At 34.9% G+C, this 26,003-nt stretch overlaps 1 protein-coding gene across 1 annotated transcript; it reads right to left on the reverse strand.

Annotated features, from left to right (window-relative positions):
* Nucleotides 1-5,715: 5,715 nt before the first annotated feature.
* LOC104853539 (dynactin-associated protein) lies at nt 5,716-22,240 on the reverse strand. The gene is given in 4 exon segments (XM_010611512.3): nt 5,716-6,963; nt 11,874-12,038; nt 21,683-21,807; nt 21,917-22,240. Coding segments are annotated over 3 exon segments (636 nt in total). The 5' UTR covers nt 21,740-21,807; nt 21,917-22,240; the 3' UTR covers nt 5,716-6,549.
* Between the last annotated feature and the right edge of the window lie 3,763 nt (nt 22,241-26,003).

Raw genomic sequence — 26,003 nt, forward strand, 5'->3', positions numbered from 1 at the left:
AATAATTTTGGCATCACAAAGATCCACTGATTGATTTTCTTGGCCAAAAGGAAGCAATAGTTCAACTCGAAGAACCTCCAATGAGGAGACATAAAATATCACCTCTTGCATTAGAGACTACAATATCTTTCTTGATATTAATTATTTTAATAATTATTCATCGAACACCATTCTGTTCTTCTGTAGTTGGCTACTTAATGGCTTATGTGGTAATAGAAAATCATAATTCCTCATTAAATGAGGTAAGAATTGTGGCACCCGCTACTTAGTTGGTCATTACACTATCCATTTCAATGGGAATTAGCTTATTGTTCTTCATCCTCATTTTTAATTTATTAAATCATATTTAGTTTGTTGAAATGCAATTATAAGAGCTGTGTATTCTGCCTTTTGCATAAGGTTAACTTATTTTGGAAAACATAAGCAATAGGCTAAATGACAAGGACCTTTTTTGTTGTTAGGTAGTCAACCAATGTGAATTGCTTTTTATGAACCAAGAATTATTTCTTGGACAGTCTTCTTTTTCAACCTAAGAGTATATCTTGGATTTACTCCAGTTTTTCAAAGTAAAAACATTTTCAAAAATGACAAATTTTTAATGGCTTACATTTTTTTCTCTCATTGAGTTTATTGGTACATTTTAGGTATACATTATAGTTACATTCATCATTGGGATCTTGTACCTTTACATGATGGGTCTTGGTTATCATTTTCTCCCCTTGTCCCTGCCCTCCCTTCACCCCCTCCTACCCTCCCCATTTACAAACACTTTATTTCCATTTTTTCATTTTCTCATATATTTTTCCCTTATTACCTTTCCCCTACCCTTCCCACTTTCCCTACACCTTTAGCTCTTTTCTTCCTATTTCACATTGTCAATTATCTCATTAGGATCTTATGTACTATTATAGTTTTTCACATCAGAGAAACTATTTTGTATGTACACCTGTGTGACTTATTTATTTCACTTAGGAGTATATCCTCAATATGTATCCATTTTCCTATGAATGTATCAAATTTCTCATTCTTTATGGCTGAGTAGTATTCCATTTTACAGAAAAACCATATCTTCTTTATGGAGTCTCCAACTGATGAGCAAATGGGCTGTTTCCAAGTTTTAGCTATTACAAACTGTGCCACTATAAACATAGGTGCACATATATCACTGTGATATGATTCTTTCAATTCTTTTAGAAAGATACCAGAAGAGAGATGGCTGGGTCAAACGTAACCTCTAATCCCAGCTCTTTGAAGTATCTCCATATTGATTTCCACAGTGCTTGCACCAGTCTGCACTCCCACCAACAATGGAGAAGGGTTTCTTTCTCCCCATAACCCCACCAACATTTGTTATTGTGTAATATCTTGATAGCAGCCATTCTTTGTGGGGTAAAGTGGAATCTCAGTGTTGTTTTCATCTGCATCTCTCTAATGGCCAATGATGTGGAACATTTTTTCATGCACTTATTTACTGCTTTTACTTCTTCGTCTGAGAAATGTCTGTTCATTTCAGATGCCCATTTTTGAACCGGATTTTTATATTTGAGGGGGCTGATTATTTTGATTTCTTTATATATTCTAGATAAGAGTCTTTTGTCTGAGGAGCAGCTGGCAAAAACTTTTTCCCACATTATAGGTTGTCTTTTAGTTCTGTTGATGGTTCCTTTTGCAATGCAGAAGCTTTTTAATAAGATGAGATCCCAGTTGCTAATTCTTTCTGCTAGTTCCCATGCTACTGAGGATTTGTTCATAAAGTCTTTTCCTATGCCAATGTCTTCAGGAGTTCTGCCTAACTTATCTTCCAGCAAATTTAGTGTCTCTTTTTTAATATTTATATCATTAATACACTTGGGTTTTAGTTTAGTGCATGGTGAAAGATAATGGTCTAGTTTTAATCTTTGGCAGGTTGAAATCCAGTTTTTCTAGCACCTTTTATTAAAGAGACTATCTTGCCTCCAGTGAAGATTTTTGTCTCCTTTGTCAAAGATGAGGTAGCTGAGTACATCTACAGTTGTTTTTGTATCTTCCAATCTGTTCCACTGATCCTCAGTTCTGTTTTTGTGCCAGTACCATGCTGTTTTTATCACAGTGGCTTTGTAGTATAGTTTGAAATTGGGGACTGTTATACCCCCTGCCATGTGTCTGTTGCCTAGGATGGCTTTTGCTATTCTAGGTCTCTTATGGTTCCAAATGAATTTTCAGACTATTTTTTCTAGCTCTGTGAAATAAAGTGTTGGAATTTCAATTGGCATTGCATTAAATCTGTATAGCAGTTTTGGTACTATGACCATTTTCGCTATGTTGATTCTTCCTACCTAGGAACAGGGGATATCTCCATTTTCTTATATCCTCTTCAATCTCTTTTTTCAGAGTGTTGTAGTTATCAGTGTAGAGGTCTTTTCTTCATTACACTGAATCCTAGATACTTCATTTTTTTGGATGCTATTGTGAAAGGAATTGTTTCCCTAATTTCTCTCTCAGTAAGTCTGTTATTTGTATACAAGAAGGATATTTATTGTTTAGTGTTGACCTTGTATCCAGCTACTCTGATGAAAGTATCAATTAATTCTAAAAGTCTTTTGGTGGAGTTTTTTGGGTCTTCAATGTAGAGTATCAAATCATCAGCAAATAATGACATTTTAACTTCTTCCTCTCCTATCTTTATTGCTTTAATTCTTTCCCCTGTCTAATTTCTGTGGCTAATGTTTCCAGAACTATATCAAAGAGGAGTGATAATAGTGAGCATCCTTGTCTTGTTCCTGATTTTAATGTGAAGGTTTTCAGTTTTTGAATGGCTTTCATTTTTAAATCCATGGAATTATATATTAAAATCTATATGTAGAATTTTAAAGTTGTGCTATTTTCATGCAACCCTAAGATTATGATGGATCAGGTTTTTATAGGGTATTGATTAAAATATAGTTAAAATAATCATATTGCAGAAATAAATGTTAAGATTAGAAAACATTTTAAATACTTTAAAATGAAACTACAGACATGTAAATTTTTAGCAAATATGTATACCCAGCCAGCAACATTTAACCACATCTAGAGACATTTTTTGTTATTGCAATAGGGGATTGGCTATTGACCTAACTAATAAGTAGGGTACAAAGATGTTAATAAACATGCCATAATTTACAAATCAGCTGTCACAAGAATTATCTGACCTAATATGTCAATTAACAGTGTTTCCAGAAAATTTAATATGAAGTATCCTTACCTTCACATTGACCACTTGCTATGTTTCAATTCTATATTTTCGTATTATATAAATAATGTAAACTCTAACATCTGTGTCCTTCCACCACAGTGAGTTATCGACTCACTCCAGTTCGCACTATTATTGAAAAGATAAAACTGTTACCAAAACTAATAAAAACTGAGGAGGAAGAGGAACAGAGCATGTACTAATGGTGGGAAGGTAAATTAGTTTAGCCATTATGCAAGCCACCACCCCAAGCCAGATTCTCTCTCACAGAACAACAGTGACCTGAAATTTTATTCCATGCTATGATAAATTATGATCTCTGAGTTTATGATAATTTCCAGTGTTCAGAAAGTAATCAAGTACAATGTTAAAAGTTATAAAATGTCTTGATTAAAAGATTAGAATAAAAATAGAAAAAAGATTAAAAGATTAGAATAATTCAATCTAAGCAAAAATGTTTTACTAATGCCAGTGTTCAAAATGCCCAATTGTCTATTCTTCCAGACTCATATCTTTAAAATTTAGCTTTCATTTTATGGATATTTTGAGGTTCTACTATATGCCAGGTAGATACAGTAAGTAATTCAGAGAGTATATTCTCATGAATCACATATAGTACAATTTATTTGCCATGTATTCATTCACTCTACATGTATTTCTTAAGCACCAACTATATCACAGGCTGAGGAAATTTTGTTGTTCATTATAAAACAAACTGTATATGTATTTATTCACCAATATGTGTAAACCTTAGATCATTTATTATTCTGGTGACAAGCAGAACTGTAAAAGAATTAAATAACAGTAATTCCAACTCAGAAGCTGAATTGCCTAAACAATGATGTTTTAAATATCTCATAAAATATTATGAATAAAAATATGAAGGAGGGAAGGGGAAACCCAATGCATTATTTAAATTCCAAATTAATATAGTTACTTAAATATCAGTACTTCTAAGCATACATAACTAAGATAACTCAGCAAGTAAAATTAAACAACTATTCTTTTAGAGATTAAATTACTACAAATTTGCACAGAAATATAAAATTTAAGGATTTTCTTGAAAATGTCTTTACTATTTGATAAATAAAATATTCCTGTCTTGATCTTGCATTGGCTTTTTAAGTAAGTTTTTATACTTAGCTAGATCTATGATTTCTTACATACTTGGAATGTGATTCTGATTTTTAATATTTTAGTTATAATTTGCATCACTCACATCATTACACTATGACTTTCTCATAACTTTCTGAATATTACAAATTTTTATGAAACTATTTTATGTTATAGTTCCAATCTAAAGATCTTAATTTAATAAATATGAGAGCTCATCAATTGAAATTTAATCTCAGAATTATTAAAAATAAAAATTAACAGCATAAGTTAATAATTTATTCAGTATAAATTACTATTTTCTTTTTCTGTACCTTTTCAATGCTATAGCACAGAGTAGGGATTTAAGAAATGTCATTTAGTGACTTTGAGATTGCAGACAATTAGTTATTTAGCTTTAAATATTATTTCAAAATGTCCAAATACACTTTCTGTAATATTAGTCCAAATAGAATATGATTAGTTAAAAGGCAATTACAATATAATGAAAAATTGAAGAAATATAGCAAACTTTACTCTAGAGGAAACAATTATAATTTCTTGCATATATTTTAGCATAAATTTGTTTAACTCTTCTGGGCATAAAATTTGTTTATTATTCTGTAATTTGTGCACTGTAAAATTCAGTGTTCTGAGGTTAACCAATACATATTAAATTGTAAATGAATAGTTTTTATATAAAGTTTTATATAAAATTTATTATTTCCTAAATGAACAAATTGATCACTTTTTCTGATAGATCATTTTTTTTCTATGTGAAATTGTAGCATTTTAAACTACAGAATCAAGGTCAAGGTAGAACAAAGTGTCTAAAATGTAACCAATTATGCTATCAGAACATTTTGGTACATTGGTCAGTTTCATTACTATAATAAAATATCTAAGGCAGGTTAACTACACAAATAAAAAGATGTATTTTTCCTCACTGTTTTGAAGGTTGACCATTCAAATTTGGTCATCCTCATTGATTTTAGTCTCTAATGGATGGCATAACAGCAGAGCTGAGTATAAGAAAGATAATTTAGCTCAAAGCGGCAAGCCAGATAGGGATTCTGGAGCTAGATGTGCTTATATAATAACTTGCTCTCAAGAGAACATAGAAATCCCATGAGAGCTTCCTTAATCCTTTCTGAGAGAGGTAGGTCAGCAACCTAAGGACAACCCACCACTCATTGTCATGTATGTTCAATATTGTCAAGAAGAAAGGAAGAAAACTGTAATATTTTTAAGGGATTTTGTACTCTGTGATTTTGAGATAAATTTGATTCAAATTTTAAAATAAAAAAACTTTTTAATACCAAAAAAAAAAACTGTAGAACCAAGATCAGGTTCTTGTAGTTTAATTATAAAAATAACTCCGCTTTAATAGTTCTAAAAATTCTAAGTGTTGATTTCATGAAATATGAGATAATTCTTCCACTATTCATGGTTAAATTACTGTTCTTCAAGTGCCCTGTGATAACTGCTGCAGGTACAATATAGTAATAATGATGAAAAGAAAATAAAAGTAAAGACAAAGATTCAGTTATGGTAGCAGTGGTAGCTATATACCTTTAGTTTGGGGAAAAGTCATTGTGCATTATAGTTGGTTTATTTTAGTGGTGATAATGGTTAATCTGATATAGAAGAGATCATTTAATGGGTGGTGTTAGTTCTGTTAAGGAAAAATGATAAGGGGAGACTGTGACTGCAGGTGCAAATGGACAGATGAAGATTGGCAGTTACTGAAGGAGCTTGGTTAGCACTGTTAGGTAGAAGTCACAGTATTTGTAGGGCAGGTGGAAATAGCATTTATTTTAGATTTAGTTGAAGTGTACACAGTTGTAGGTACCACTGACAAGATGGCGCAAATGGTAATTGTTTCAAGTGTCAGCTAAATTTATTGAAGTTACAACAGTTTTAGAGTCTATTGAAGAGGTGGTAGCTATGGTTTAACTTCAAGTGATAAAATAGCTGTTATGGCTGTAAAACCAACTTGAGGGGTAGAGATTGCAGAGTCAGTTGGAATGATGGCTGTAGTGAATTAAGATGCGCATTGAGAGCCGGATGCGACAGCTGCAGATCCAATGGCAATGGTGACAGCTGTGGCTTCACTCAAAGTTGTGGCGGCCGTTGCAATAAGAGGTTAAGCTGTTGAAGCTGTTGTTCCACTGGATGTGGTGGTAATTGTAGATCCTGTGGCAGATGTGGCGACTGCTTTCAAGTGGCATTGCAGCTGTTGTGGTTCAAGGCTGAGATGAAGTGATGGTCGAAGCCATTGTGGCTACAGCTGCAGTGGACTTTGCAGCGGTTGCAGATCCTGTGGTGGAATCTGCAGCTGTCATGGACACAGGCTGAGTTGAAGTGATGGTTGAGGGTGTTGCTCTCATAGTGCCAGTGGAGAATGCAGTGGTTGTAGATCCTGCTGAAGTAGTTGCTGTTGTAGGTTGAGCTGAAGTGGTGGTCACTGTAGACTGAGAAGTAGTAGAGGCTGTTGGAGACCCTCCACTGCTTGTGGGTAGCTGGATAACAATGGTGGAATTATTCCCTTTATTGTTTACCAGGGATAGTATGAGGACTCCCATTACTGTTGTTATCACACATGCCAAAAGACAAGCCAGAAAAACCTTCCACAGAGAGCACAGAGACTTTTCTGTTATCTAGAAGTGTAAATAAAAAGTAAAAGATTGTTTGTGATTTTTATCACATTTTTATTAACTGTAACTCATTGCATTAACATTGATTCACAAGGTGTCTGTGAATTTTAGGCTTAAAAAATTCTAAGTTTTCATCCAAATGGAAATAATTTCATGCTTTCCCTAGCATTAGAAAAAAGATAAATTTCCCAATATCTGTACATTGTTTTCTTTCATTGTTTCCTTTTGATAGACTTTATATTTTAGAGCAATTTTAAATTCACTATAGAACAGAGTGGAAGATAGATATACTATATACATCCTGCTCCCGCATACACACAACTTAAATATCACCAATATCTCCCACTGCAGTAGTACATTTGCTACAATTAATAAATAATGTGTCATTATAACCCAGAATCTCTATTTTGTACTAGAGTTCACTTGGTGCTACATATTTTATAGGTTTGGGAAAAGACACATTTGTAATGTATATTGCATTCCAGCAAACAGGCATTTACAACAAATAGTTGAAAGACAACCAATTAAAAACGAATCAAGGACTGTTAGCCATAATGATCCTGGAGAAGTATCTCTAAAAATTGTGAAATCAAATATTTAAAAAAAGCCAAAGTTAAGAGATATCTAATCATTGCATTTGCAATCACTTCTGGGCCTTTTGGCTAAGATCAAGTGTAATCATTGTACTTGCTAGGACCTTTTCCTTTTAGATAATCATGCATCACAATCCTCTTTCATAACCTCTTTAGCTCTAATTGTTTTGGTTGCATTGAGTTTTTGATGCTACTAACCCACCCCACCTTTTCAGATGTGTTTTGTCCCTCTGGGTAGTCAGGAAGTCAAAAGCCCTTCTTGTTATAAACTATAACTTTTAACCAAGATCTACCAAAATACTGCCTCTTAAGTCTCCTGCCATTAACGCTGTGCTAGAAGCAGCCTTCACACTGAAGATTCCTGGTGGTAAAACCATGAGAAATAAGCATCTCAAAGGAGAATGCTGACCCAATTCATCTGAACTGAAACTTCCTAAAGCCTTTGTGAGTGAGTGTTTGTGTGTTTGTGTGTGTGTGCCTCACAATAGGTATTAGTCAATTCAAAAAGGTTACTCCAAATTTCCTAAAGCCTTTGTGAGTGAGTGTTTGTGTGTTTGTGTGTGTGTGCCTCACAATAGGTATTAGTCAATTCAAAAAGGTCTTACTCCAAATTTTAAGACATTTCCCCTTGTGTTAGAATTTAGACATAGCTAGCAGAAGTTTGCACATCTTGTTCTGGCTTCATTGCTCAAGGCCTCTGTTGTGCAAAAGAGAAACAAGTTTAGGAACAATACTCCGCACTGAGAAAAACACAGGCCAGCCACTATGGTCAAAACTTCCTTTTTCTAGTTGAGGAATGAAGGTGGCTGGAGACAAAAATTAATTTCCAGCAAACAGAAGTTATGACAAGTAGTCTGAAATACCAGTTTAGAATGAAGGCCTGTTAGCCAAAATGAGAGGAAATTTAAACCCCAATAAGAGTCTCATCAACAGCAGCCCATTTATGGCATGGTCTGCAGGCCCAGAGGGCTCCTGTCACTGATCCAGAAAAGTGCAAGGACAGCAGCTATGGCTAATTATGCTGTTGCATGAAACCAGAGTGCACTTTCAGTTACACAGGCCATGTGGTATCAAAATAAAATCACCTTTTCCTAAGTTACAGGTCTCTAAAACATCTTCAGGAAGTTATGAAGTAGCACATGCACTTTCCATTCCTGAGCAAATCGCAACAGAGCTCTCCACTCTCTCTAGCTTCTTAAAGTCTCTGGATCCAAAATTTCCTACCAAACATTTCAAGAAGTTTGAACTCATCATTGGCTCACAAAGAAATCCTCAGAGTGCCTGTAAGCCCCAAATAGCTCACAAAAGTCACAAAGGAAGCATGGATTCTGTGTCTCTGAAGCCTGGATGTGAACCTCTAACTGTCCTGTCCCCAGAGGGGGAGCTCCCTAACCAAAGTGATTACTCTGTGGAGTCTTAAGTGGGGAGAATCTTACAGCCTTGGATTTATATGATGGAGAAGACACAGCCTGAGCAGTCCCTTACCATAAATCCTGCAACTATTCAGTGTCTAGATGATGTTGAAATTCTGCTGTCCATTCTGGAGCACAGGTACTTGTGACAAGAGAAAAATAAAAGCAAAGAAAACCAATACAAATAAGTGCTCCAAACTAACAAAATAAAATAAAAATTTTTTCAGCCTCTGAACCTCTTCTCACACTTGCCAGCGTCCCCAAATGAACTGCAATAGGTTAAACAACCACAAAAAAGTGAAGGTATTTACCTCCCCATAAATGGCACTGCAAAGCCTCTGACCAGTAAATGCTCCAAAATAATCTGTAATAATTCCAAAGGCCCCAAGCAGTGAAGGTGCTTACTTCACCCAGACAAGCAACCCAAGAAAATGTCCAAATGGTAGAGTGGACTTTCCAGCCTGTCAGCTTCCCCAAAAAAACTTGTTCCTCTCACCAACAAAAGTGTTTATAGATAGCTGATCCCATGAACAAGAAAGGAAGGAGAATTCCTGGGTGCTAAAGTGTCCGTGGCAGCTGCTGAAACATCCCTCAGAGTATGGGTCATGGGTTCAGTTAACCATGAGCACTCAGTCCCATTTCCCAAGGGCATTGCTGGGGTGCATGCCTCCCAGGAACCAGAACTTAACTCCTGGCTGGCTGTGGCAAAACAATTCCAGGCCACTTGGACTCATATGTTCAGGTTAGTCTGTTCATTGCTGGCCAAATCAAAGGAGACTATTTATTCTGATTTTTTTAAAAGAGAAGTGATTTATTCAAAGGTAGCCTTAGGAGAAGGAGGGAGCTATTTGCCTCAAATTATATCTTACAGTTTATAGGGAGAGAAGGGATTTTAGATTAAGGACCAGAAGGGAGAGGAAACACGGAGAGGTAATAAAGATCTACACAGTTTATCACCTCTGGTGATCTTCAGTTCATTCACCCCTTTTTGTGAAAAGGAATCTGGGCTCCAGCCTCCTCGGACCACAAACCACATATTTTCTCTGCCTTGTGGCTGAGGACAGGAGAGCATGTTGGTAATGTGCTCAGCTGGAATAGGTTTGGAAAAGCGATTTATCTCTAAAAGAAAAAAAAATCTAACTTTTAAAGTTGGCTTTAGCTCTGGAGTTACAATATCACTTCCTAAAGAATCTAAGAACCAAGATGGATTCTGTAAAGGTGCAAATTTCCAATGATGAATGTCACTACATTATATACCTTATATGTACCAATAAATTTAATTAATTAAAAGAAAAGAATTATCTCTTCTAGAAACCACCAAGAGAGCTAAGAGACAACATACAATGTGGGAAAAAAATTTTACCATCTGTTCCTCAGACAAAGGTCTACTATTTAAAATATATAAATAACTCAAAAAAAAATCAGACTCCCCAAATATAAAACTGTGGCACAAAGAGTCCATCAAAAATGCTTTATCTGGGGAAAAAATGACTTTTCTGTCCTCTATCCACCACCCACAATATAACTAAAACCAAGTAAGCTCTGTGACAAACAGCATTTGCTTTACCTTGACTGAAGGCACGAAGGGGCTTAGAAAAGGAAGTGGCAAAAGGCTCAGGTACATCCGGCAGGAGTCTACATTTCTTTGAACAAAACTTCAAAATAGCATCTTAGTGAAATAAATTACACATACTCAGGCAACAGGAAACCCAAGTTTTCTTCCTGTTTTGGCCCATTCTGCCAAAATGTATGTGAATTCTGGCAATTCTCTTAACTCTTCTTAGCCATATTTCCCCTGAGTTTTCACTGTTCAGTCATTATCGTTGCTAGCTGCATATCAGACTCATCTGAGCATCTTTTTTTAAAAACCTATTGTTGCATGGAGCTTATCTTCAGAGTTTCTCATTTAGTTGTTTAAGGTGTGATTCAGTTGCAGTGTGTGCGAAACAGTCCCCAAGTGATTCTAATATGTAGTAAGGGTTAAGGACCGGCAAACTAGATGCTATCTACTATCATCACCTCTCCCAATTATGTGAACAATATGACAATTAACCTCTGCAAAAAAAGTATTACTCCACCTTACTGAACTCATTCATTGACATTGCCCTAGAAACATTATAAATAATTGATATCTTTATCCAAAATTAAGAAACAAGGATCAATTTATTTCCTCTGAACCTCTGTAGAAAGATTAAACAGGGGAGGATAAGAATTTTACTCTGGGGAACCCAACCAAACTGACAAGGCTAATTTACAGTCAAGGTCAAGTTTCTATATAATTGGGGAAGACTTAGAGATACAATTATGAGGTAGCTAATTCAGCCAATTAGACATGACATTAGGAACGAAGGAGAGCTAAGTCTAATTCTCAAACCATGTGGAGAAGTTCAAAAGAAAAGTTAACTTTCTAATTCACACACACACACACACACACACACACACACACACCAGAGGTCAGAACTCAAGACAGCTAAATAAAGTGCCATACACAGGCTCAGAAATTGTAACAGCGTTAGAAAATACAGTGACCACCAATGCAATAGGATTCATGAAGTTTCGCATATGACACAGTTCTCTCTGAGGGTCTAAACAGCAAATTAAATTCTATGCCGTCAACAATTTGGTTCCCTGCTCAGTCTCCAACCATGCATTTGCACTTTACATTAATTTCCTTGATTCTCATATGTGTTCTTTATCTACTATGAATATATGGATTCAGCACTAGAACATTAGCTCTTCCTTCCATAAATTGCCTTACAATGACTTGTAATTGCACAGAGAATTTAACAAATGTCTAACATAAATATGGATGAGTAAAGAACCACATTTTCTAGGAAAGAAAAAGCCAAGTTCACCCCTGTATACAGCACATCTCCACCTGGGAAAAAGCTACTATAGCAGACATTACCTGTGTATTGGATAATTCTGCCTGTGAGCATCTTGACTATGCAAGGATTCCTGGGCTAATCCAGACCCCAGATAAGTTAGAGGAGACGTCATTAGTTATGTCATTTTGATGTGGACACCAGCAAGTGGCACTGTGAGCCTCATGGTCATGTGGACATGTGCTTGGCTACAGAGATAAAGCATAGGTGAGTGAAAAGTCACAATGCTGAATTTTCAAAATCAAACACTTCTGTGAAAAGTAAGCAACAGTATGACTTTTAAAACAAATAGATGGTTTTTATCCTTTGAGGACAAATACCTGAACAGATTATTAAATAATATATTTTACTATTTTTTGTAAATTGCCAGTGTTCCAACTGAGGAATTATAACATATTCTCTTTATCATATCACATGAATTTTTAAGTATCTTCATGTTGCAATCTACTATAGGTATTGTCTACCTACAGCAATATATGTATCAGAATGGGAGTGCTAAAGAAGCCCTGGCAGCTTAGGAGGAGCAACTTGTTCAGACCACTTTGAAAAAGAGAATTTGAAAGCTAAGAGTTAAAATGATTGATCACCATGACACAATAGCAAACACTAAAACCTAGACCTTCCAGTGTCAAAGCCACTGTATTTTTCAATACACTACACTGTAGATGTATATTATGCCAATAAAATACATTAGTGTCTATTAGTGAATATAGTCTACCCAGTGGACCCATAATAAGAATAAATCATGTGTTCAATTTATGATGTATCTTTTTTGAGCTGTTCTTGGGTATACAGCAGTGAAAAATATTTTATAACAACAAAATCTCTACTCACAAGGAACTTACTTGCTAACAGAAAAGAGAGAGAATTTGTGTATAACTAATAAATAAATGCAATGATTTTTAACTATTGTTGAAAGTAAGTAATAAGGATTAAAAATGAATGAGTTTGGCCAGGCGTGGTGGCACTCCTAAAATCCCAGCACTCGGGAGGCTGAGGCAGGAGGATCGGTGTGAGTTCAAGACCAGACTGGTCTAAATAATGATTTCCAGGTCAGTCTCAACTGCATAATGAGACCCTGTCTCAAAAAGAAAAAAAAAAAAAGAACGAGTTTACTGGGAAAGACTTTGAGAAAGAGATGTGTTAAAAGATGGGAGATAATGGGACACATGAAAAGGAGAGAAGAGTGTGTCCATGGATATTGGGCAAAAGTTTTGTTAAATTCCCAAATACAGTGTAGATTTATAAGGGGGTCTTAATTTCATAAGTTAATGATGTTGTTCAACCCAGCACACTAGAGGAACTGCAGAGCAGTGGTGTTTGTGACCATCACCCCCACATGAACAAGAGAAAGAGGGCCTCTCTGAGGCTCCTAGATGAAAATTGAAGCCCACTGGAAAAATGAAGAAAATATGCAACAAAGACACATCACATCACCATAGTTGGTAAGTCAGAGGGACCAGCACCTCACATCGGAACCTGGTCTAACTTCAGATGAAAGACTGCTGGAACCTGCAGCAGAAACTTGCAGAGTTCAACCCAGCAGGATGTCAGAGATCTCAGCTTGGGCCTATCTGACAGATCTCAGGGGACAGCTGCTGGCTTGCTGAGACTAATTAACTTAGACCTGCACACTCTTGCCCATGCTGACTATTGTGTCAACAAAGGCATACCCTGAAGGAGGCCCACTATTTCTATTTGTACTTTTTATTTTCAAAGTAATATTTTTCTCTTGACTTCAATCATTTAAAAAATTATCATTTTATTTTCTCAAATTTGTTCCTTTTTATCTTGTTTTTCTTATGTTCTTTGCTCTCTCTCTCTCTCTCTCTCTCTCTCTGTCTCTCCCACCTTGATCTCCATTAATCTCCCTTTTTGTTCCTGTTCCTATCCTATTTGAATTTATTTTCTTTCCTTTCCTTCTCTTTTTCCTTCTCTGAATTGTCAATAGTTTTAAAAGGAAGGGATCACATTCTGTAGCCTCACTGTTGATGTTATTTTCTTCTGTTCTTTGATATATTTGGTTCTGTTTTCTCCTCTTCTCTTCAACAGCTCCCTAGAGTTTGTGTGATCTTCCTGTGTCCTCTGACTTCACTTCTAACCTTTCTCTATCCTATCTATCCCTCCATTCCCAACTCCTTCTAAATCCCCATCCTGAAGAGTTAAATATTTTGGGCTGGTCCTTGATTTTGACTTAATTCACACAGTTAAAGGAAATCAATAACTACCACAAATTGTCATTTTCTAAGCTGTGCTTGAGCTATGGTGTTATGGATGTACTACATGGGCTAAGGTGTTGTGATTGATCTAGTCAGTTGTCCTCCCTAATATAATGAAAATGAGATTGCCTCCAAGACATTAGAGACACAAAACCTAAAGACCACTCACATATGGAAGTGTTAAACAGGTTATTAAACCAAGGAGAGGACCAATGACAAAAATAGAAATGAGATGGCATTTAAACAAGACACAAACACAGACTTCCATCTTACCAAAGGTAAACTCTAAGGGAAATGAGGTAGAAAAGTCTGACAGTCAAACATCTGGACAGCTTGAACGGATAGCACAAGAAGTAAAAAACAACAGATAAATGAGGCTCCAGAAAAATTCAAAACAGAAATAATTTCCCATATAACCACAGAGATGGTGAGAAGAATGAAAGATATGATTAGAATAATCTAGAACAAAAACACATTAAAAAATAGGTGAGCTCAGGACCATGATGGAAACCATGAATGCCCAGCATAGGAAAGAAATGGAATCCATGAAACAAATTCAAGTGGATACACAGATTTAAAATCTCCATAGAAAGTATGTGCAGCAGGATGAATGAATGTAAAGACAGAATATAAGGTACAGAAGATAGGATTGCAATCTATGACCATAAAAAGAGAGATTTCTTAAAAAGACAAAGATACCATGTGAAATCAATCCAACAACTCTTAGATGATGCAAAGAAGAATAATATAAGACAGAAGTAGCAGGAGAAAGTTCAAATGACATTAAAAAAAAAAACTTCTCATGAGTTAATGACAGAAAACTTCCCAAACAAAGGAGAAGAATTTCACATTCAGATAAATGAGGCATATAGACCTCCAACTAGCCATGAAAAAAATACTACATGTAGACATATAATAATCATGATGCTGGAAACCCAACAGAAGAATAAAATACTACAAGCAGGTAGAGGAAAGAAACAAATCACATGTAAAGGAAAGCCCATCAGAATCACAGCAGACTTTTTAACACAAGCCCTCCAGTCAAGGAGAGCTGAAGTGAGGTATTTCAAGCAATAAAACAACCTCCAACCTAGACTAATGTATCCTGCAAAAATATCTTTCAAAATTGATAGGGAAATAAAATACTTCCATGACAAAGAACACCTGAGAAATTTGATGAACACCAAACAGACACTTCAAACACTTCTAAGCAATATCCTGGAAAAAGAAAATGAAGGCCACAACTTCACAAAGTCCAACAGAGCAAATATACCAGGCAAGGTAAGAAATGAAAGGAAGAGAGGGCAAAATAAAAAATAAAAGAACCAACAACAGGAAAATAAGATGACAATGAAAAGTCAATACATAACAGTTATAACCATCAATGCTAATGGCCTCAATTCACTAATCAAAAGAAACAGGCTGGCAGAACGAATTAAGAAACAAAATCCAAAAATAGGCAATATACAAAAAAACCACTTAATCCACAAAGAAATTCATAGGCTGAGAGTAAAAGAATGGAAAACGTTTCTCAGTGAGACAGTTGCCTGGGAAAAAGGGGGAGTAGGTATCTTATCTGCAGAAAGAATAGATTTCAAACCAAAACTAATTTAGAGAGCCAAAGAAGGCTACTACATCCTTGTAAAGGGAACAGTACAAGAGGAAGAAATGATAATCATAAATATATATGCACCAAATAGTAATGCCCCCAACTATACAAAACAAATACTAATGGATATAAAAAATGAAATAAACACTAATACAATTATAGTGGGGGGCCTCAATACTCCCCTGACACAAATAGACAGATCATCTAGACAAAAAATCAATAACAAAATAACAGAACTGAAACAAGTCTTAGAACAAATGAACTTAGTAAATGTCCATCCCACAATATCAGAACATAAATTTTTTTTGGTGCATAGGGGTCATTCTCCAAAAAAAATCATATGCTAGCTCATACTACATACTTAAGTAAATTCAAATGAATTGAAGTTATTCATAGCACAATTAAACTGGAGATCGCTAGCCTAAGAAACCATAAGAACTTTACCACCACATGGAAACTAAATAACACCCTACTGAACAATCACTGGGACAAGGATGAAATTAAAGAAGAAATTAAACAGTTTCTACTATTAAATGATAATGTCAATACAACATACAGGGATCTGTGGGACACAATAAAAGCAATTCTATGAGGGAAATTCATAGCAGTAAACACCCATACTAAGAAAACAGAACAAGCTCAAATACACAACTTCATGCTTAACCTTAAGCTTCTAGAAAAAGAAGAGCAAGACAAACTGAAACCTCATATAAGGGAGGAAATTATAAAGATCAGAGCAGAAATTAATACAATGGAGACTAACAGAACTATAGATAAAATCAATGAATTGAAGAGTTGCTTTTTTGAAAGAATAAATAAAATTGATAAACCCTTAGCCCACCTTATCAAAAAAGGAAAGAAAAGGCTCACATTCATGCAATGAGGAATGAAAAAGTTGAAGTCACAACAGATCCAGCAGAATCCAAAGTATTATCAATACCTACTTTAAAAACCTGAACTCTAATAAAATGGAAAATACAAAAGAAATGGACAGATTTGTACATGCACATGAACTTCCAAAGTTGAGCAAAGAAGATATAAAAACTTAAACACACCAATTACATTTGGTGAAATTGAAAATGTAATTAAAACATTACCAACAAATCCCAGGTCCTGGTGGCTTTTCTGCTGAATTCTATAAGACATTTAGAAAAGAACTATCACCACTACTATTTAAACTCTTCAATGAAATTGAAAGAAAAGCAATACTTCCAAATTTTTTCATAGAAGCAAGTATTACTTTGAATCCAAAGCCAGGGAAAGACCCAACCTAAAATGAGAACTACAGGCCAATTTCCCTAATGAACACAGGTGCAAAAATCCTCAATAATATACTGGCAAATAGAATACAGAAGATCATCAAGAACATCATACACCTTGACCAAGTTGTATTTATCCCAAGGATTCAAGGATGGTTCAACATACATATATTAATGAATACAATACATTATGTCCACACAGTCTAGGACAAAAACCATATGATAATCTCAACAGATGCAGGAAAAGTATTCGATAAAATTCAACACCCATTCATGATTTTAAAAAAACTATAGAAAATTGGAATAGATGGTCTTTATCTTATCTTAATAAAGGCCATCTATGAAAAAACCAATAACCAATACACTCTATATGACCAAAAACAGAAAACCTTCACACTAAAATCAGAAACAAGACAAAGATGTCCACTATCTCCACTCCTATTTGATATAGTTTTGGAAACATTAGCCACAGTGATTAGTCAAGAGAAAGAAATAAAAGGCATAAAGATAGGAAAGCAAAAAGTAAAACTGTCACTATAGAAGACCAATAAAACTCTGCCAAAAGATTACTAGACTTAATTGACAGATTCAGAAGCTTAGCTGTATGCAAAGCAAACATTCAAATATCAATAGCCCTCTTGTACACAAATAACAGACTCAATGAGAGAGCAATTAGGGAAACAATTTCTTTCACAACAACATCCAGAAAAATGAAATATCTACAAATCAATCTAACAAAAGAGGCAAAAGACCTAGTTCTCTACACTGAGAACTACAACACTCTGAAAAAAAGAGATCAAAGAGGATATAACAAAATGGAAAGATATCTCTTGCTCATGGATAGGAAGAATCAACATAGTGAAAATGGCCATACTACCAAAACTGCTATAGAGATTCAATGCAATCATGATTGAAATCCCAACAGTATATTTCACAGAACTAGACAAATAATCCAAAAATTCATTTGGAACCAGAAGAGACCTAGAATAGCAAAAGCCATTCTAGACCACAGAAATGTGATGGGGTATCGCAATTCCCAACTTGAAACTATATTACAAAGCCACTGTGATAAAAACAGCATGGTACTAGCAAAGAAACAGACCTGAGGATCAACGGAATAGATTAGAAGATGGAGAAACAACACCAGACCTACTCAGCTACCTCATTCTTGACTAAGGAGCCAACAATCCTTGCTGGAGGAAAGATAGCCTCTTTAATAAACTGTGTTGGAAAAACTGGCTTTCAACCTGCCAAAAATTAAAACTAGATCCCTATCTTTCACCATGCACTAAACTAAAACCCAAGTAGATTAAAGATCTAAATAGCAAAACAGAAACACTAAAATTACTGAAAATTAAATTTGGTAAAACTCTTGAAGACACTGGCATAGGAGAAGACTTTATGAACAAATCCTCAGCAGCACAAGAACTTGCACAAAGAATCAATAACTGGGATCTCATTGTAGTAAAAAGTTTTTGCAGTGCAATAGAAACCACTAACAGAGCTAAGAGACAACCTACTCTGTGGGAAAAACTTTTTACCAGCTACTCCTTGGACAAAGGACTACTATCTAGAATATATAAATCAGACACCCCAAATACAAAGACCTGATTCAAAAATGGGCATCTGAAATGAACAGACATTTCTCAGACAAAGGAGTAAAAGCAGCTAATAAATATATGAAAAAATGTTCAGCATCACTCGTCTTTCAAAAGATCCAAATGAAAACAACACTGAGATTTCACCTTACCCCAGAACGAATGGCTGCTATTAAGAAATCAACCAATAACAAATGTTGGCAGGGCTGTGGGAGAAAGGAACCCTTTTCCATTGCTGATGGGAGTGCAGACTGGTGCAATCAATATGGAGATACCTCAAAGAACTAAGATTTGAAGTTCCATTTGACCCAGCCATCCCTCTGCTGATTATCTTCTCAAAAGAATCATAACAAAGTGATATATGTGCATCCATGTTTATAATGCCACTGTTTTTAATAGCTAAAACTTGGAAACAACCTAAATGCCCATCAATTGGAAACTGGATAAAGAACATGTGGTTTTTCTATAAAATGGAGTACTACTCAGCCATAAAGAAGGAGAAACTAGAAACATTTATAGCTACTTGGATGCACATTGAGGCAATACCTTTAAGTGAAATAAATAGGACACACTTGAGTAAATACTGAATAGTTTCTCAGTATGAAAAACTGAAATTGTAAATAAAGTCCAAGTGGTATAATTAAGAGGGTGAAATTGGAAGAAAATTGCTAAAGGGGAACTGGGAAGGGGAGGGGAAAGGAAATAAGGGAAAAGAAAAACTGAAAAAAGGAAAAAATAGAAACAAAGTCTTTGTAAATAAGGGAGGGTGAAGGAGATATGGGAGGGCTGGCATATGGGGAAAAACAAGAACCAAGATATATCATGTAAAGGTACAAGATCCCAATGATAAATCTAACTGTACTGTTTGCTTTAAATGTACCAACAAACTTAATGGGAAAGAAAAATAAGTTAATGACGTTTACTTTTTTACTTTGAATCAAAGCCATTTTGCCATTCCTTACTCCTCTTAAAAGATTGCCCATTTGTGGATTACAGTGCTTTTTAGTGAGTAAACAACTGCAAAATGCTTAACATGTCTGGCACATAGTATGTACTCAATAAGTGTTGACTATTATTATTGTTATTAGCATTAGTATTTTATTTAAGGCCATTAGTATTAGTCTTTAATCATGTTGATTTAATAACTCATTACTGAGTAGCTATAAAAACAACAAAAAAGTGAGTTAAACTGGCTAAAACTTTAAAAAGTCAAACTAGGCGCCCCCCAAAAAACCTATCAAACTGGAATTGTACAAAAACACTCACACACAAAGCTAAAATCTGGAATTATTTGTATCCATTTGGGGTGATCATTTAAGAATACAAAAATTATAACTGTCATTAAACATAAATAAAATAGAATGTTCCTGGCAGAAAACAATTAGCTAAGTTAATTTTTTCTATAACTCTGATATCAGAGAAATAAAGACTACAGCTCTATATTTTAGTGAGAAAAATTAAACAAAATCCCACCTGTTATCCACCAGGTGCATCTGAGGAACGGACTTATCTAAATTAAAATTCTTGCTTGTTTTCTCAAGTGCTGATTCTGTTTTGTTGGTTATATTTAGTTTGACTGTGGTTGATGAACTCAGACATCCTAATGCTCTTTATAACTCACCAGGTTGGTTTTCCAGAATTTTCTGCCCTCTTGGGAATACCAGTCCTTTCAGAGAAGGCAGATAATGGGTAAGTCTACACTCAGAGTGGAGAACCCGTGAGCAGGGTCCAGGTGGAGCACCGTGCAGCCCCAGTGGTCATTTTATTGTCAAGTTGCTCTCCTTAAACACAAGTGGCTTCTCTAGACAAAACTGTACTAGGTGGAGAGCTGTGGATAATGTTGTCAGATAATCAGCATTAGCTTATGATGGCTGGAGGCCACTGAAGAGCATCAATTGCATTTACCACAGGAAATCTGTGGGTACATGTTTTCCTTCCTTTTTATAAAGGTTAACTTAAGATTTCATGTATCCTTATAGAAAAACAAAAACACAAAAAATTCATTTTCTGTACTTTATAATTTTCAATTTTTTTAAATTCCATTATTGAATTTGGTTTTAAGAAAAAAATATTTTTCTGCCTCACAAGTGCCAGGTCCTGAGTTCACTCCCTGGTACCAGAAAAAGAAAGAAAAATATATTTTTAAAACTATGTCTCAGTATCCATAAAAAAGTAGAATATGCAGTCATCTACCCAGATAAACTATATAAACATGATGCATGAAAAAAATCTTCAAGTTGATTGTTATCTGGAAAAATTATGAAGGTAATAAATATCTGTCTAAAGGGGAATTTTTATCATCTATTTAGGCATCTTGAAGATCAAAATACAAAGTGTCCAATTCAGAAGTGAAAAAGAGAACAGAAGGGTCATTTATTTAATGACCCAAAAGGACAAAAACTTTTTCTTTTGGTCAACCAGCAGCAACCTGCAACCTGCCTGGGACTCTTTTATCCAAGTGTCATCTACTGAGAAACAGGACTGGTAAGTCATTAATGCAGATTGATTGCCACAGCTCCGTGTGGCCAAGGCAAAAGAATTTCTTCACACACTTTTCATCTATTCTTCAAGCATTCTTTCCATTTTATCTTTCAAAACATATCCTTCCTTTGTTCTGAAACCAAGAATTACTTAGTAAGATATACCCAGGTACACACAAGTGCTTGTGAAGGCTATACAGTGAAAGCTTAATTCTTGATGCAAAACCATTTTTTAAAGAAACAGATAAAAAAGGTATTTTTTCCTTAGACCTGGTGATAGTATCTAGGATTAACAGCTGGTTTTCTAGTACATTGAAAAATTATATATAATATCTAAATATCACATTTTAAAGATATATCCTTAGTAACTAAGCCAATGACACTATTGAAACTTTATATTAATATAATAGTAAATATAAGAAGTTAAATATATTTATTTGCATATCATATAGTCATAGAAACATTCCTACCACTTCTGGAAATATTTACATTAAATATAATACAAAAATATGTCAAAAGTTGGGGCAGAAAATCTAATACAGGGTCATTTTTGCTTTGAGATATGAACCCAAAACTCTGGTACATACTGGTAAAGAGATTAGATGGCTTCTAAAGGCTAAAAATTAGACCATAATTAGACAAAATCAAAATGGACCAGAATACTCACTAGTTGATTTCCAGGGTGTTCAACATTCACTGTGTATTGTCCATGCTTTCTGTCCATTCTGCCTTTATCAGTATCACAAGCTTAACTCCAGGAATATTTTTCAGTCTTCCCATTGCCCTTTATAACTGTAACCATGAGAAATAATTAAATTAATTTGTGTAAAATCACTATGTTGCATTTGTGCAGTGTGCATTAAACTAATAATGTATAATTATTTATTAAAATAGGATCCACCTTAGAAGAGGAAATAAGATGTTACAGAAAGACTCAAGATCAATACTTCTTCTATGAGTTGTTGTGACTACCATCACCACCCTCCTGACAGAAACTAAAAATCTTGCATAATTCTTCCTTCCCTTCTCGTTGGCTGCATCTTGCTGACGCAAGAAAAAAGTTCCAAGGCAGAAGTTGCCCTTGGTTTCCATCATGCTTGAGTACCATGAATGCCTTCCAACTCCTTGTTGGCATCATCTCTTAGGAGCCCATGATCCTAAGGTCGCTTCAATTTTTCAGTTCCACTGTAGGCGTCTGCAAATCCACTTGGTCCATCTCTTCAGTAATTCCCATTCCCTAAAAAGGATTAGAGTTTAAAAATTGATTTGAATCCATTTCCTGAGAAATAATGCCAGGAATTAATGGAACACTGAAACATGTTGGGAAGAGGAAATAATAAATCTACTTTATCTTAATACATCTACCTTATCTTAAATCTACTTTATTTTAAATGGAAAAATATTAACTCTTCTGTTGGTTTATTCAGTCATTGAGTGAGAATATTGAGTCTCTAAAACACTGAGTTTCAAAAATTTCAATAACTAACAAAACAAACGACACGTTTAGCCTTTTTATGTGACACATTTGTATTCTAATTCTTTTTCAAAACTGTAAACTGTTGAACTGTCTCTTGTGAATCTAGGTTTTACTGAATCAACTGAAAAAATAGCAGCCTCAAGCCTTAGAACATTAAGAACATGAGAAATTGGGCAAGGATTGAGACCCTACGAAGGGATTTATTCTAAAGGGCAATTAAAAACATGCTGACTTGTTACCATGAGCGAACCTGGAAGATATTAACACTAAGTGAAAACAACAGCCTCAGAAAGGCAAACTGTAGGATTCCAGTTACATGACATGCCTAGTAGTCAAACTGTGAGTCACAGAAAGTAGGAGAGTGGCTTCCAGGAGCTGGGGGAAATGGGAAAAGAAGAGTTCTGTAATGGGTATAGAAGACGAAGATGTACTGACAACGGACGGGAATGGTGGCTTACAACATCAGGAATGTACTTCTCCCACTCAATTGTACACTTGAAATGGTTAAGATGGTAACTTTATGAGCAGTTTGCTACAATAAAAAGTGGAAAAATTAAAACAAAACCATGACTTACTAGTGTTGAAACAAAACCAAGGATGCCAATTTATGGCTATAGGATGTAAGGGATTGAAGGTATCAGTCATATAAAACATAACTTTTGAATAGTGTTTTATTTAAAAACCAACATGACACAATTATGAAAAATTATAAACACTGTTTTCTTTAAAATATTACTATAATTTTATTCTGCAGAGACATTTATTTTCAAATGGCACTGGGGCAATACAGCCACAGTGTAAACTTCTACCCCTTTTCATAGAATCTACCTATTTTACCAATGCCATAAAGAATGGAAGGTTACTCTCACTGCTTGAGTCTTCTCCCCACAATCTCTAACTGACCAAGAAAGTACAAGAGTCACAAAATTTGAGAGATTTAATTTTTTTAATTTTTGAAAATAATCACAAAAGTAAAACAACACATTACAGTTTAACTTACCATGTAAAAATTAGATCTTTCTTTATTTTCTAAGGAAAGTGGCTTTACCAAGTACGTTAACAATTCTGTAGATGCTCAGTCTGACCAGCACATAAACAGAACACATCTGTGTTGTTACACTGAGGTAGAGTTTGGGTATCTCTCATTGCCACATCACAACCTCCTATGAAAGATCTCAGCTCTGAGCAGGATTTCTAGTCAGAAAGAAACCTGACAATCTCGGCTAACATGTGGTTGAGAAAATTCTTGGATAGCAGGCCATTCTTCAGGAAGTGTAATGAAAGGTGGCCAGTCTGTTTCTCAGTCATCTAATAGGGAGATGAATTCCACTGTGGTCTCAGAGCCTCAGTCAAAACTTTTTGTCTTTATTTCTATTATTCGAAATTTCCCTTCCTGGCATTTTAGTTTGCCCAGATTATTATTCTTTCTTTCATTTATTGATAATGGGAAAGCTGACCTAAGAGTTTCGGCCCTCTAACCTTAGACATGTTAGAGGAAAAGATTGTTGAACTTCATTTTTGGTAATGTTATTGACATTGCTACCAAAACATTCAGGCACAAACGGAATATCAAAGCCTAAGTAAAACACTGACATGAAATCCAGTTAATTCAAAAGCATGAAAGATTCTTGTGGAAAAAAAAAAAGATACTGAAAATACATTTCCAAAGTGCCCTATCAAACTTATTCGAGTAGTTAGAAGCAGTCACTAACAGTCAAATTAAAAATAAAACTTAAATATTTTACATGTATATAATGGCAGATAGATAAATCCATCAAGATATGGTTACATATATATGGAGATATATATATATATTTATCATAACAGTATTGGGTGCTCTTTATTATAGTTTGACAAGATGAGCCAATACCTATAGCAGGTATTTCTCCACTACAAAAAGAGCAATTCAAAGGTATTTATGCAATAAAATGAGATTACAATAATTAGCCTTTCTCAAAATAGAAACCTCAGGTGGAAAAGCACATGGATGTTTTAATGCACCATCCCACTGAATTTCTCAATTCCAGATTTAAAGTCTACTTATAAATTTTAAATGCAGCTATACTGACAGAACATAGCCTTTCATTTAAATATTCCCAGCTACTTACTGAGCACCTCATGCATCCCCGGCACATCTATAACCTGGATATCAACTTAGCAGAGACTAAGGCAGACAAGGCCCCTGATTACACTCTAGTCTCTCTGTAGTGAATGCTTAGTTTTTTATTTTAACTTAAGTATTCACTGAAAGTGTTGCAAATTTGTTTAATCATGGAAAACATTCATTTTGTTTCTTTAATTTAAGGCAAGTTTTTTGGTTATTTTGTTTTGGTTTTGCATGTTGGGAAAATTGGAGGAAGGACTTAATGCTAAACATAGATCAACTTCAATGAAATGAGGGGGTCCTGCATAATTCATCTCTAACCTGGGTCATCGAATTTATGACTTTTTTTCTAGAGGATAAGGTTCAATTGTAGGATGACCATTGCTGTGTGAATGTTCTTTGCCCTAGCAAGCCCATTTTTTTCTTTATTCATCAGGCTAAATTACCCTATGGTCTTAATTTCTGGAGATGTCAAAAGTAAAACTATTTTTTCTTATAGCACAAGTTATAATCCCTGATGCACAATTCTGAAATCCAAAAGGCTTTAAAAACAGAAATTTGTAAGCTGGGCATGGTGGTGCATACCTGTAATCCCAGCACTTGAGAGGCTGAGCCAGGAGGATCACTGTGAGTTCAAGACCAGCCTGGGCTACATAGTGAGTTCCAGGTCAGTCTCAACTATACAGTGAGACCCTGTCTCAAAAAAAAAAAAACAGAAATTTTTAAATCTTGGAACAATTATATTTTACAGAAAAGAAGCTATTCTACATATTTAATGCTATTTTAATCTTTATTAAATTTAGTGTGATTATTCATATGTTCAATTCTAAAAATATTCATGTGTAATGAGGCTACTGCCACATGAACTGAGTAATATATAGAATATCTTCGAAAATTTTTTTAAAATCTGAATTATGAAACGTATCAGACCCAAGTTTTTATATGAAAGATTATAGGTTTACATATCTGTTAAACTTTTAAAAGACAAGTATGTGCCTTTTTATTCTCAGTGTTCTCAGAAGCTATTTCATGAAAGACTTCAGCTAATAAGCTGATTCTTATGACTGGCATTTTTAAAATGTGGGTGAGAAAAAGAATGAAATAAAATATAGGTTCATCAGTTGAAGAAATGTACCCTCTGGTGGGGAACATTAACACTGGGGTAGGCCTTGCGTGTCTGGGGCATCAAACCATACTTTTCCTTTCCATGCCTTTTACTCAATTTTTCTATGGATAGAAAACGACTCTAAAAATACAATCTACGTTAAAAATCACATAAGATTTGGGCTTTTCGCCTTTTTGTTAGTGTAGGTTCGGATTACATAATGATTACACTCGCTGTGGGGAATCGGTACAGCGACATCACACATCTGCGTTCTCTTTTCATGGCCGCTCTCACCCCACCCT

The sequence above is a fragment of the Fukomys damarensis genome, unplaced genomic scaffold (genome assembly GCF_012274545.1).
Source record: "Fukomys damarensis isolate Sample0158 unplaced genomic scaffold, DMR_v1.0_HiC HiC_scaffold_30, whole genome shotgun sequence".
In the NCBI taxonomy this organism is placed as follows: Eukaryota; Metazoa; Chordata; class Mammalia; order Rodentia; family Bathyergidae; genus Fukomys; species Fukomys damarensis.